Source organism: Thalassophryne amazonica, chromosome 17 (genome assembly GCF_902500255.1).
Source record: "Thalassophryne amazonica chromosome 17, fThaAma1.1, whole genome shotgun sequence".
NCBI classification, from domain to species: Eukaryota; Metazoa; Chordata; class Actinopteri; order Batrachoidiformes; family Batrachoididae; genus Thalassophryne; species Thalassophryne amazonica.
The window spans coordinates 45,017,849-45,031,046 of record NC_047119.1 but is presented as its reverse complement, the minus strand read 5'-3'; the positions used below and the strand labels follow the sequence as shown (position 1 = coordinate 45,031,046).

The following is a 13,198-nucleotide window of genomic DNA, read 5'->3' as shown; positions in this document are numbered from 1 at the left end:
TTAAAATACACAGAAAATTTACCAAATTAAATTCAAATACTGACCATCAAAATACCTGGTTAAATAAGGTCAAAATATAAATAAATCACCATCAAATATTCAAATAAATAAAAATCTCAAGCACCCCTGATACTGACTAAGAGAGACCAGATTTCTGAAACCAGATTAAGCAATCTACATGAGGAATCCCTTTATTTCCTCACAGGTTTCCAGGAACAGGTCATAAAGCTTCCCAGTTCCCTTAAGTGATAAAACCCAGTGACACCAACACGCTGCACCAGAACCATCAGAACATCTGAACTTACAGGATACTCCTTTGTTCCTGGACACACATCCTGACACTTGGCTTGGGGCTCCGAGGAAACGACTGCTTCTTCCTCAAGGGTGCGGCGGACATGTCAGTGGACATGATGGCGGCAGGATGGGACAATATCTTAGCATACTTTTCAACCAACGCGGCCTGAGAGACGGTGGAGAGACAGTGTGATAGATGGAGGTCAAAACGTAAGGAGTCGGATTCAAGATGAGCAGGAAGATTTGGATTAGGAGGAAAACCGCCCCAAAAAATAAAAAAAACAAAAATAAATGAACTGAAAGAAGGATGAATCGCAGTTGAAAATATGAAACAGTGAATAAGTGGACAGACGCACAGCTACGACAGCTACTGATGCTGATAAGAACATTCACTGGTGGTCTGAAACCCCGCCAGTCATTTCCTGAAGGGGCCTCTTCCTGTAATTTCCCATTGGCTAATACATGTAGCATGTGACTTCCTGCTGCCTCAGACTTACTATATATTGGCTGCTGGATGAAAACCACAGTGCACCCCCCCCCCCCCCCCCCCCCTGAAACACCCATGCACGCATTTTTTTTTTTTTTTTTTTTTTAAAGAAATTAATCAATTTTCAGGTGACACACTTTCAAATAAAGACTGACTTCTTTGCAGGTGTGTTGGACAATGTAATAAAATGGAATTGGGAACATAATAAAATTATTGCAAAAAACTGATTAAACAAAACCAACCAGAATTTTCCAAGTTAAGTATTTCAGTCGGTCACATATTTTACTTAATTTTTTTTTTTTTTTTTTTTAGATATTCAATTCTGAAAGCACCATATGTATTTAATTACTTCCACTTCCAAAATAATGCAGGTTACATGAATTGGAAACTTTAAACTGAATGCAGGTGTGAATGTGTTTGTTTGTCTATATGGACCCATCTGGCATTGGCTCAACCCTCAATTTCCTTAGTTGGAATAAGCTGGTATAAAAAATGAATGACAGGCAGCACGGTGGATTAGTGGTTAGCACTGTTGCCTCACAGTAAGAAGGTCATGGGATCGATTCCCACCTGTGACCTTTCTGTGTAGAGTTTGCGTGTTTCTCCGTGTTTGCGTGGGTTTTCTCTGGGTGCGCCAGCTTCTCCCACATTCAAACACATGCAGGTTAGGTGGATTGGAAACTTTAAATTGTCGTAGGTGTGCGTGCAGGTGTGAATGTGTTTGTTTCTATGTGTGGTCCTGTGACAGACTGGCTTCCTGTCCACGGTGTACCCCGCCTCACGTCCTCTGACTGCTGGGATGGCTCCAGCCCCCATGACCCTTAACTGGATTAAGGGGTTGAAGACGAGTAAGTGAGTGAGAAAATGAATGACTCACATACAGCCACAATAGGTGGCGCCAAATACTATAATAATGAGAACAAGCATGTCCCAGGACTGAAGTGACCCACCCTTCTACCCATCAATTTTAGAAGACGGATGGAATGTCTAACTACAGACTTTCCTGTAATTTTCTGGAATGATGAATCTGTCTCTGCAAAGATTCCATTAAGGTTTTGGAGCAAATATGGATAACAGTGTCAGAACATCCATCCATGCACCCTGTACCCAGCATTCTTTATGCAGAAACAGGATGGGCTCTGAACAAAGCAGTTTAAACTATTTATCAGCACAACAAGATAGAACACTTTATTAACTAGAGGGCTGGAGAAGATAATGGACAACCATTTTTACAACCCAGAGAAGAGTGCAGGCAGAATTCTCATATTTTCACCCATCACTCCGTTATGATGTCATTAAGGGCCCGGTCCCACTGGGGAGAGGATTAATTGGGCATGAATTGAGTACACAAACGGACATTCGTTGTCGTCCGCAGCAAAAATGGCCAAAATATGACAAATGTCCCAGTATGAATTACGGATATATTAATAATATATAGCAAATATATGATGAACAATCACGGTTGTATAACGCATGTAGTGAGGAAACGGATCCGACACATTGCGATTATCATGGCAGTATTACGGGTGTATTATGAATGCATTACACACGTGTTGCGCGTGCACAGCATGTGCATTGCGGTCATAAAATAAGCGCACTCGGGCCGTCGGCATCACTATTCACACCAACAATGCAGGCTCTGGAGCAATTGCTGGACTTGGACAAGTTGAATGGAGTAAAGAAGCAGTGAACAGGGCGAGTGGTGACGTCAGTGGATTGCATCAGAGCGCAGCTCGTCTGAACAATTATAACAAGAAGTTAAATCTGTTATGAACAGGAATAAATACTGTAACAGCTGCAGACAAGAAGGAAAAAACACGCAACTGTTTTTTCAAGCCTTGACAATGTAAACAAGTCAAATAATTACCTTTTTAGACGGCTCAAAATGCTTTCTGCATGCGCGTGCGAACGGCCCAGCTGCAGCTTCCTGTGTGATTCAGGAGGTGTTTAGAACTGTTTTCAACAGCCAATTTGCAGAATAAAATGATTAATCTGCCACGAAATAATTATTTTATATACGCAGCGTCCAGCGCAGTGCGCGTGGCAGCCGGTAGAACAAATAACGGCGTCCAGCTGTGAACACAGTGCATCTGATTTGCATCCGCCGCAAATCAGATGCAAAGCAGACGTAATAAAAACGCTTTATTCGTGGCCAATCTGTATGCAGTCGCTACATCTTATTTTAGTCCGTGATGTGGACATGATGGGCACGCAAAATATCCTTTTTACACACTGTCCCAGTCCGCTGCCAAGCTGCAAATCCCTGTCAGTTGCGGATATCAGCAGATGACGGCGAATATACAGTGCATAGATTGAGTATGTATATGTATGTATTGTGTATGTATTGAGTATGTATGCAGTATGTACGGCGGATGTCATCCGTAGCCAAAATTTTGTGCAGTCAAAAATCCTGGTAATGGAAAAACATGCCTCTGCAGATAATTGCGGACGTGTGCGGGTGTCGGCCGACTCATACAAGCATGTTTCACGCATATTGTGGATGTTAAGAGAATATGAGCCAATTTTGTGCACGATCCATACACAAATCCTCCTAAATGCCAGTGGGACAGGGCCGTAAGGCATGAATGTTTAAAAAAGAAAATCAAAGGAACAAGATGGATCCAACGCAAAGTTATGCAACACTTTCCTAATTTCTGGGTCATCTTTGGACAAGACTGAGTTAAAATCTGTGCAGGATGATTTCAGATAAACAAAAACAGACAATCACATAAACATCACCCTAACTCAGATAAAGGGGTGGAGCCAAGGAAATACTTCAACAGTACAAGATTGTGTAAGGTATGTGCTCTAATACGTATTCTTGTCATTTTAATTTAAAATTCTGATATTTTTTAAGAACTGTGCTTTAGAGATAAAGTGTGTTGTTGACTCGAGCAGTCAGGAAGAAAGTGAAATAAAGTTGAAAACATTTTGGTTTATTTTCAGTCTCATTAGTGGAGTCGAGCTCATTCATCTGTAGAAACACCCGTGTGGAAGCTCTTACATTCTCATAGTCGTCGTCAGAATCGTCTTCTTTGAAATGTTTCAACAAAGCCTGTTTCATCTTGGTGTCTGCAGGTTTCTCTTCTCCAGGTGACCTGAAGCTCTGACCTTCAGGGGGCGCTCTTCTGACAGGAAAATGTGGTTAATAATGTGCCTTTTTTAACTTTACAGGACAATTTTCTGCTTTCTTGATCTGATGTAAGAATAATTTGCTGATATATGTTCTTATTTGTTTATGGCATGAATCATTGACATCGCTGATCATTGTGAACAACACAATCACCTTCAGCAAGAAATCAACAATTACAAAAGAAAGGTTTGTCCAAAAACACGTTGCCATAAGATCAGGGACACAACCATAAGCAGATCTTATTTTAGCTAAAAATTAACTTCTCAAATGAATAAACAGTCGAGACTTTGCCACACATTTGAGCAGCTTTTCTCGCCATCTAGTGGGTGATGTGAGCATTTCAGGGCTTCTGGTATATTCCCTACTTGAAACCCAAAATTCAGTGAAAAAGGCATTCATAAATTTCAGAACTGCATGATCTTTTGGCATGCAGAGCTTTTACCTCCAAGTAATAATGTATAAAAATTTAAATTTTGAGATTTTTACAGTTCTTCAGTTTCAAGATGAAAATTTGCCAGAAGGACATACAGAAGGACATAATTTCTCCTGACAGGAACAACGTACAGTTGTGAACAAGAAAAAATTGTATATGTAGCATTGGACTGTAAGGAACATTTTAAATTTTAATTATAAAATTTGGGGGTGCATCTACCAAAAGCCACTGGCCAAATGTGTGACAACATATGGGAAAAGTCTTGCATGCACAAGATGATTGATGAATGCTGCTGCACGCTGAATTAATTTCCAGTGTTTAAAAAGAAAACTGTGTATTAAAAATGACAACTGGAGAGGTAGTATTTAGCATCCCAGCTTGCCTTAGAATACAGAGAAAAGGCCCAGATTTTTGGCATGCCCAGATTCCACCCTCTAACCCGCACCGATTCACCTGAAGCAAGATCCATCCCTGGGCATCTTCATAGCAGGTCTTTTAAAGCACTTTGGTGAAAGTTTGGACCTATCCTGGAACAAATGCACGACCGTGGAAGCTTTTCCAGTTCTGTGTGTGTGGTGTGTGTCTGAGTCAAACTTACTGAAGTAGTTTGGACTTGGCTGCAGGCAGTTCGGGTTTGAATGCTGGTGAAGGAGGCTTGGGGATCAACGGTTTATTGTAAAATCCAGTTATAGGTGCAGGAGATGGGGGAGGGTTGTTTGGGGGGGTCTGGGGTTTGGCCAGGGGGGTGGATATCCCAGGTCTAGGTCCATGATTTGGCCCTCCATCATCTGGGGGCATCAAGGAACCAAACTTGCTACGATGATTGATGGTCTCATCCTGGTTAAGTGAGCAGTGGGCGGGGCCATTAAGGACCATCCTGGTCTCTAATTGGTTGCAGATGGGCAGAGTAGCAGGAGATTGGACAAATATGGCCGGCAGAGACCTCTGGTCTTTCTTGGTGATTCCTGATTCAGACACTGTGGACCCTCTGCTCTTGAGAAGTCTCTTTGCATTGGGAGGAGGTGGTGGAGGAGGTGTGGGAGAGGAGTTCTTCAGGTGAGGGGCAAACGGGAGAGGTGGAGGCGGACCTTTGTTGGAGAAGTCCTGGATGGAGGCAGGGGCGTGAGGAGACGGTGGTTTTTTGGGGAGTGAGCTGGTTGCTGTTTTGTTGTGTGATGGAATGGAGGAGGCAGACCTCTGTGGAAAACTGGACTGGCATCCTGGTGGAGCTGAAATGGTGCAGGGACTGGGGGAGGAGGGTATGAGGGAGGAGGCCCTGTAGGCTTGCTGAGATAGAGGAAAGGGGACTGTGATTGGTCTCTTGTTTAAAGTGGATTATACATACAAACTAATGTAAGATAGAACTAATTTGTCCTCAATACATTTGAAAAACAGTGTAGATAAATCTTAAAAATTATTTTTTCACACATTGTAACCAACTGGGGTCCATGGACACGCCAGCGCATCTTAATCGGGCCCTTTTGCACCCTGCACCACAGTTTGGCTCAGATTTCATGTTGCATAGACAGTAAAAAAAGAAAGAAAGAAAAAAAAGAAACCTGAAGTGAACTTGTGGTTTGGTTAGATCAAATTAGTTCACAAAAGTACACAAAAAAACTGTATATAGTCATTCACACTTTTTCAACACACCTGTAGATGTTGACTCGCTGTCACTGTCTGGTTTCACATAGTCTTCTTCATCTTCATCATCCTCTTCAATGTAATCTGCACACAAAAAAGTGACAACTGGCATGTAAGTGTTTTGGTATGTGTGTGTGTGGTGTGGTGCGCATGCGTGCATGCGTGTGTATTCTTGGTAATGCATTCATACCATCTTCTGTGTTATCCACAGTGTGATGAATATCCATGGGCTTCTCAATGGTTCCATAGAAACTGTCAGCATCTGAGTCAGAGTCACTATGACAAAAATAAATAAATACATAGAAATCTGATTAATTTTATGCAGGAAGAAAATAATAAACAACAACAACAACAAAAAATTAAATGGATTCTATTGGCTCGTACAAGCCCAATGTGATTTTTCCTCTGAACACCACCAGAGTGGAGTTGAGATGAAACAATAATGGTTAAAAAGACCATCACTGCTGTTGTAGCCTGAAACAACATGTCAGTCTGCACGGTTCTTCTAAAAGGGAATGACATCATTCAGTCAGTAAGAAAGGAGAAGTGAGATACTAAAAACAGGTAGAACATCACACAGAGCAGCACGTAGAGTACCACACCGTCATTCGGTACGCTTCACAGCAGAAAAAGGCTGGGAACCCTTGAGCTTTTATACATTTACATTCATATCACAACATCAAGTTAAAAAATTTGTAACTTCTGTATTGTCAAATTTCAATTTTTTTCCCTTTTAACCTGCAGTGTGAACAAAATGATACGACATGATGTAAAATACTTAAAAATATCAAAGACAAAAGAACAGAATACATATGTTATATACATATCGGTACCCTTTAATATAACATGTCTAAATTCTCACTTTTACAGCCAGTGTTCTTTAGACAAGTCAAGACATGAAAAATTATAAGAAAGATAATAAAGATGTGAAACTGCAGCGACAGTTTCCCAGGCTGGAGCCTAGATTTTATCTGGATTCTTGTAATAAAACTCTCCTCTGTCAAGGAGGAGGCAGTTCTCAAAACAGTGCAAAAAGGAAATGAATGAGGGAAGCCACCAAGACACCCAAGATAAGTCTGATTTAATTCTGTACTTTTGTGAATGTGCACAGTGCAGCCTTTGTTGGTTGAGTCATCACCAGTTATATAGTCTCACTTGGAGTGGAAGGGAGAAATATTTTCTAGAGCACATATGAAATTTCACATAGTTTTTTAGACAGCATATGGGAGATCTGAGCCTAGATTTGATCCCTTGCTGAACCAGAGAAGCGTTCTGCAACTTTGGTCCAGTTTTTAAAATTCTCACTTTTTATCAGAATTGTGGATATAAATTCAAAATTCTGACTCCATTCGTTTGGTGGTATTATGGGTTTAGTTTGCACTCTAATAATAATCCAGTAAGACCCCTGGGAGAAGGAGAGGTCCGATGTAGAAGTTGACGTATGATAGATGCATGATGGAGAATCAATAATACCACAACTCATGAACTAAAAATATGTAAAAGCCCACAGTGTGCCCAACCTTTTTCATGCCACTGTATAGACTGAGAATTTGCTTGTCCAATGACCACGTTTATCATAAATTACATTCTTGTACCTCGGAATTTGGGCCTCCTTTCGGTCGTTATAGTGGTCTATCTCCCTCCGCAAGAATCGCATCCATTTCTGAAAAACAGTAAAAACAGTTGAGGTTTATATTGTTGGCTGTTAATAAATGATAATAATAAATATTTAGACTGTGCTGAATGCTTTATGTCCTAAGTAATGGTTAAAGTTGGCTGATGTTCAGTGGATTTTATATAACGCTTGAATAGATCCTTGTCATTTGATCGGTGGTTTGTATGTCACGTGATATTTATCATTCATCCCATTTGCCACTGTGCTTTCATTTACCCGTGCAAATTTGGTTCCATATGTTTTGTACATTGCACACATGCAACCACCACGTGTGCACAGTAGTGGTGACTGCACGTAGCAAGTTATTGATGCGGCTCATTCTTCTAACACAAAAGAATAAACAAATCCAGTACGCTGTTAGCCGTCTGGAGGCATATGCAGTATTCGCTGAGACGTCTCTAGCTAAAGTAGAACCGCTGTCGGATGAAGAGCTCGACAAAATACTGTCGCAAATTTTCGCTGGACTGGGAAAAGCAGACGGCAGTCTGTACATGAAGAAGTGAGAGCACGGCATCAGCTTTGGACTACATCGTCAGGATTGTTTTGAACTATGTGATTGTTTTTGCAAGTTGACTGTGAACAATTTTGGGTTGGATTGGATTTCTATTTAAAATTCATATTGGACCTTTTGGAACCTCTTGACGTTAAAGGACCAGTCCGTCACATCAAAACTCCCTTTTCTCTTGTTTATAAATTAATAAATATCAAATGACAAGGATCTATTTTAGGTGTTATATAAAAACAATAATGAATGTTTTGAATTCGTTCATTGGAAAGATATATCTTACCATTGCACTCATAAACATTCATTATTTGTATACTATGACATGGGATGGCCACCACACATTTTGATGTAGGTCATGATATATGGGGACTGGATTGTTGGATTGGCTGATGGACTATAAGACTGATTTCAGGGAACTTTTCTGTGATGTTGAAAAGCTGCTGCTCACCCTTCTCTCGTCCTCACTGGCTGCAGACAAAAACCACGTCCTGTGTTTCTTACTGAAGTGGATGATCTTAAAGGGGAAAACATTACTGGACGTCGTCTCCTCTGCTGCTCTCATCACCCTGTACAAGAAGAATTACTGTCAAAGATTTGCCATGGACGAGAAATCACACTTTTGATGAACTTTCCCATTGAGAAAACGAATGCAGCAGCTATCATTCAACTTCATAACAGCAATTTCTGATGGAGAAATTTACAAGATTTACAAGAGAGATTTACAAGATTTACCAATACTAAATTAAATTCAACCTGCAGCCTCCTGTTGTGGTGCACTGTTCAGTTAGATTCTGTTAATATTTGGTTATTAACAAAACATTTGTAGTGCATGCATTCCAAAACAACATGCTGAAGATTAAGAGTGCAACGTGGCAGCTTTAATTTGATGGTAATTGTATTAAAAAACAAACAAACAGGTGAAATTCTGCACTGACCTGTTATAACCATTCAAAGAGAACGCCCCCTGTGGTGACTGAGAGGTACTGCTCTTAAAGTAGTAAATACAGCCTCTGTGTATGATGATGTACCTCAATGGCCCTGCAAGACACACACACACACACACACACACACCACACACACACACACACACACACACACACACACACACACACACACACACACAACACACACACACACACACACACACACACACACCAATATGCAGTGCATCCCAAAACTATTCACAGCGCATCACTTTTTCCACATTTTGCCTTTTTCCAAAATGGATGAAATGCGTTTTTTTCCTCAAACATCTACACACAATACCCCATAATGACAATGTAAAAAGTTTGAGATTTTCTCAATTTATTAAAATAAAAACTAAGAAATCACATGTACATAAGCATTCACTGCCTTTGCCATGAAGCTCAGAATTGAGCTCAGGTGCATCCTGTTTCCACTGATCATCCTTGAGATGTTTCTACACCTTAACTGGAGTCCCGATGGGGTAAACTGAGTTGATTGGACATGATTTGGAAAGGCACACACCTGTCCATATATAAGGTCCCCCAGTTGACAGTGTATGTCAGAGCAAAAACCAAACATGAAGTCAAAGGAATTGTCTGTAGATCTCTGAGACAGGATTGTCTCAAGACACAAATCTGGAGAAGGGCACCAGAAACACTTGTGCTGCTTTGAAGGTCCCAGTGAGCACAGTGGCCTCCAACATGTGTATGCAATTTCAGGATGCACAGTGTAAAGTGTAGAGAAGTGAGCAGTCAATGTGATTTTCTGTGTATCTTTATCAGGATTTTATCTGAGAGCTGTTGAGTCAGTTGTGGGTTTTATTTATTTTTGTAGGTTAATAATGGGATTTTTGTATTTCCGTCATGAGAAACTCACATTTCTTGAGGCTGAACTGGCTGCCTCCCTTCTTGTGGAGGTATCCTGCTATGGAAACTCCTCCCGGCATGGTGAGGAGATTCTGAGCTCCGATGGCTCTCATGGGCACCGGCCAGCAGCACAAGTCTGGAGATAACATGGTTCTGCCACAGACACAGAGCACACAGCACAACTCTATGAGTTTAGAATTAAAAAGCTAAAAGAGTGTGAACCTTTGGGCTTTCATGTACATACTTTGATTTTTTTTTAAACATTTCATCATCCGAACAGCCATCAATTAAGATACAATAAAAATATGCAACCTCCCAGTGAAACAAATCTCTACAGCATGTGAGATAAAAAAATCATTAAAATCACTGTGAATTCACTAAACCAATCAGTAAGAAATCCAAAAAGTATGAAACAGGGCTGTAAATCTGTCTACACAAGGCCGGCCCTCAAAAACTAAGCGTGAATGAATTAGAGGAGTGAGGGAAGCCACCAAGACACCTGTGCCATCTGACAAACTGTAATCGCTGTGATTGGAGAGACTGTGCTTGTAACAGCTTTTGTCTGCTGCTTCTCCAATGAAAGCCACACAGTTGAATGGAACACAGAAAATTTTACATTTTTTAAAATTTGGTTTAATTTTTTAAAATCCAGGCTTGACTCTGCCTTCTGACAAACTGCAGCTGACATGTCATGTCTTCTTGACTCTTGTTTGACTTTGAGCTCACGAATCCACGTTCTTTTTGACATAAATCCAATTCCATACATGGAACGTGCACACAATTGAACATTTCTCCTCATGTTTTTTTTCATCCATCCATTTTCTATACCCGCTTACTCTAAGTGAAGGTCACGCGGAGCTGGAGCCTATCCCAGCAGACATGGGGTGTGAGGTGGTGTTCACCCTGGACAGGACGCCAATCTGTCGCAGGGCCACATATAGACAAACACACACATTCACATTCGCACCCACACCTACGGACAATTTAAAGTCTCCAAGCCACCTATCCTGCATGTTTGTGGTTGTGAGAGGAAGCCGGAGCACCTGGAGGGAACCAACGTAAACACGGGAGAACATGCAAACTCCACACAGAAAGGCCCCAGGTGGGAATCAATCCCATGACCTTCTAGCTGTGAGGCAACAGTGCTAACCACTAAGCCACCGTGCTGTCTTTTCTTTATTTTTTTGCTCAGTGCCTCCTCAGGTAACAGTCAAGTCCAGGTGTTGCCTACCTTCTGCTGAACCCCTGTTGATGCTCTCTCTTCCTCTCTCTCTCTCTGTCTCTTTCTCTTTCACGCTGGCTGTTGTGGAAACTAAAGTCCGTGAACAGAAACCCTCAACTGATCCGAGGACTATGTAGTTTCACTCCAACTGAAGAGATTTTGTTTTTTCCTTTTCCATCCTTCTTTTTCATCTTGGGGGGGGGGTTACTGCTGCGTGCTTTCAGACACTAACTGAGAAAAATCCCCCCGACACACACACACACACACACACATTCAGGAAGCACGTAATGATGGAACAGTAGCTGAAATAAACATCCGCCGTCTTTCCAGACTATCAGCAGCGTCTCCAGACGTGGGCAAGTTATTTTTTTCTTGGGTTTAAAATTTTTTGCAACGCCAAGTTAGCATCACATGCATATATGTGTAAATAAAACATCAATGCATGTTCACTTGTCTCACAACATGAAAAGAATGAGGCTGTTGTAAAGAAGGAGGCACAACTTGGTGCCATAACTGGGGCCAACAAATCTGAGGAGTTTTTGGGCTGAAGTGGAAGACCGCCGTCAGTGGCGCTTTGTAAGTCGCTCCCTGGTCACTTTAGCTGCAGGCTGTTTTTGACCAGCGCCCAGTCCACAATCTGTGAACGCTCACATCAGGGAAGGCAGCATTTGACAGAAGTGTAATGTGTCCTCAAGAGAAACGGACTGAAGCTGGAGGCCGGAGTGACCTGCTGCAGCAGCGCATGTGTCGTCAGTGTGGGCGGAGCCTATCCTCATGCAAATATCCAATGCTACAAGTGCAAGATTCAGTACATTTTAAACTAGAGCACTGTGCACGTAAAGCACAAAACTCAGCCAACAGTTCGAGGACGAAAGTACGAGGTATGTCAGTACGAGGTATGAAAAAAATAAAAAGGTCGGATACTTTTCTAACGGACCTCGTAGTTTCCAATTCCACAAATTTTTACCTTGGCAAAAATTTTCAAGGTCAAAGTCCTGTTAGAAGTGTATTTTCATAAGATAAATTAGATGTGATCAAATGTCAGGAGTATGTATTTAGTCCATACACTTGAATTAATTTTTTTGTGTGGTGTTGTCACATTTTTCTTTTCTAACTTTTTTGGTTTGTGAATTATTTTTCAGATATTTTTCACAGAACATTGGTTATCTCTATTATGCACAATTTGTCATTGCTTTTTGGCACTTGGCTTACAACTGATAACTGGAAGATAGACAAAGAGGTGTGAAATTGGAACCTCCATCCAATTTTGGTGGTGTGGGTAAATCCAAGTTATTGAGGCACTTTTAATTGAGATATAATGCAAAACGTACACCAAATGGTGTTTTCAATATGTCATTCAAACGCCCACAAAATCCATAATCCTGATCTGATCCAGATCAAACTTTGTCAGGTGATAGTGAGGGTACTCTGCACCTCACTTTCAAATATGGGACTGATTGGGACACATTTCATTCAGATATAATGTAAAATATACATTAAATGGGGATTCCAATGGCCACAAAATCTGTAATTTCAATTTCAATTTATTTTCATTTATATAGCGCCAAATCACAACAGAGCTGCCTCAAAGTGCTTCACACAGGTAAGGTCTAACCTTACCAACCCCCAGAGCAACAGTGGTAAGGAAAAACTCCCTCTGAGGAAGAAACCTCAAGCAGACCAGACTCAAAGGGGTGACCCTCTGCTTGGGCCATGCTACAAACATAAATTACAGAACAATTCACAGAACAATTCACGGACAAATATACAAGAAATTCTGTTGGCGCACAGGACAGGAGGATCGCCAACATGACTACAACTCCCATCTCTGGATGGAGCTGCACCTTAAACAGAGAGAAAAAACAGAATCAGGCATCAGAAAGACAAAAAATACTGTATAATTTGTCAGCATTAAATAACAAGAAAAACAGAGAAATACTAAGGTGATCACCAGCCAGTAGCCCTAAACTTCACTA

General features: G+C 41.1%; 2 protein-coding genes across 3 annotated transcripts in view; both read right to left on the bottom strand.

Moving 5' to 3' along the window:
- Positions 1-559, bottom strand: part of sh3bp2 (SH3-domain binding protein 2) — a 42,722-nt gene extending 42,163 nt beyond the window's left edge. For both annotated transcript variants that reach the window (XM_034191942.1, XM_034191943.1), the window contains exon 1: positions 306-559. In XM_034191942.1, coding sequence (XP_034047833.1) covers positions 306-409 — 104 coding nt within the window. In that variant the 5' untranslated portion in view covers positions 410-559. The remainder of the gene's footprint in view (positions 1-305) is intronic.
- Positions 560-3,396: 2,837 nt separating this feature from the next.
- LOC117529227 (SH3 domain-binding protein 2-like) overlaps positions 3,397-13,198 on the bottom strand; it is a 32,417-nt gene continuing 22,615 nt past the window's right edge. Inside the window, 9 exon segments of the mRNA XM_034191957.1 lie at positions 3,397-3,909; positions 4,946-5,531; positions 5,534-5,634; positions 5,994-6,072; positions 6,179-6,264; positions 7,584-7,651; positions 8,617-8,734; positions 9,104-9,206; positions 10,011-10,153. Coding sequence (XP_034047848.1) covers positions 3,648-3,909; positions 4,946-5,531; positions 5,534-5,634; positions 5,994-6,072; positions 6,179-6,264; positions 7,584-7,651; positions 8,617-8,734; positions 9,104-9,206; positions 10,011-10,153 — 1,546 coding nt within the window. The 3' untranslated portion in view covers positions 3,397-3,647.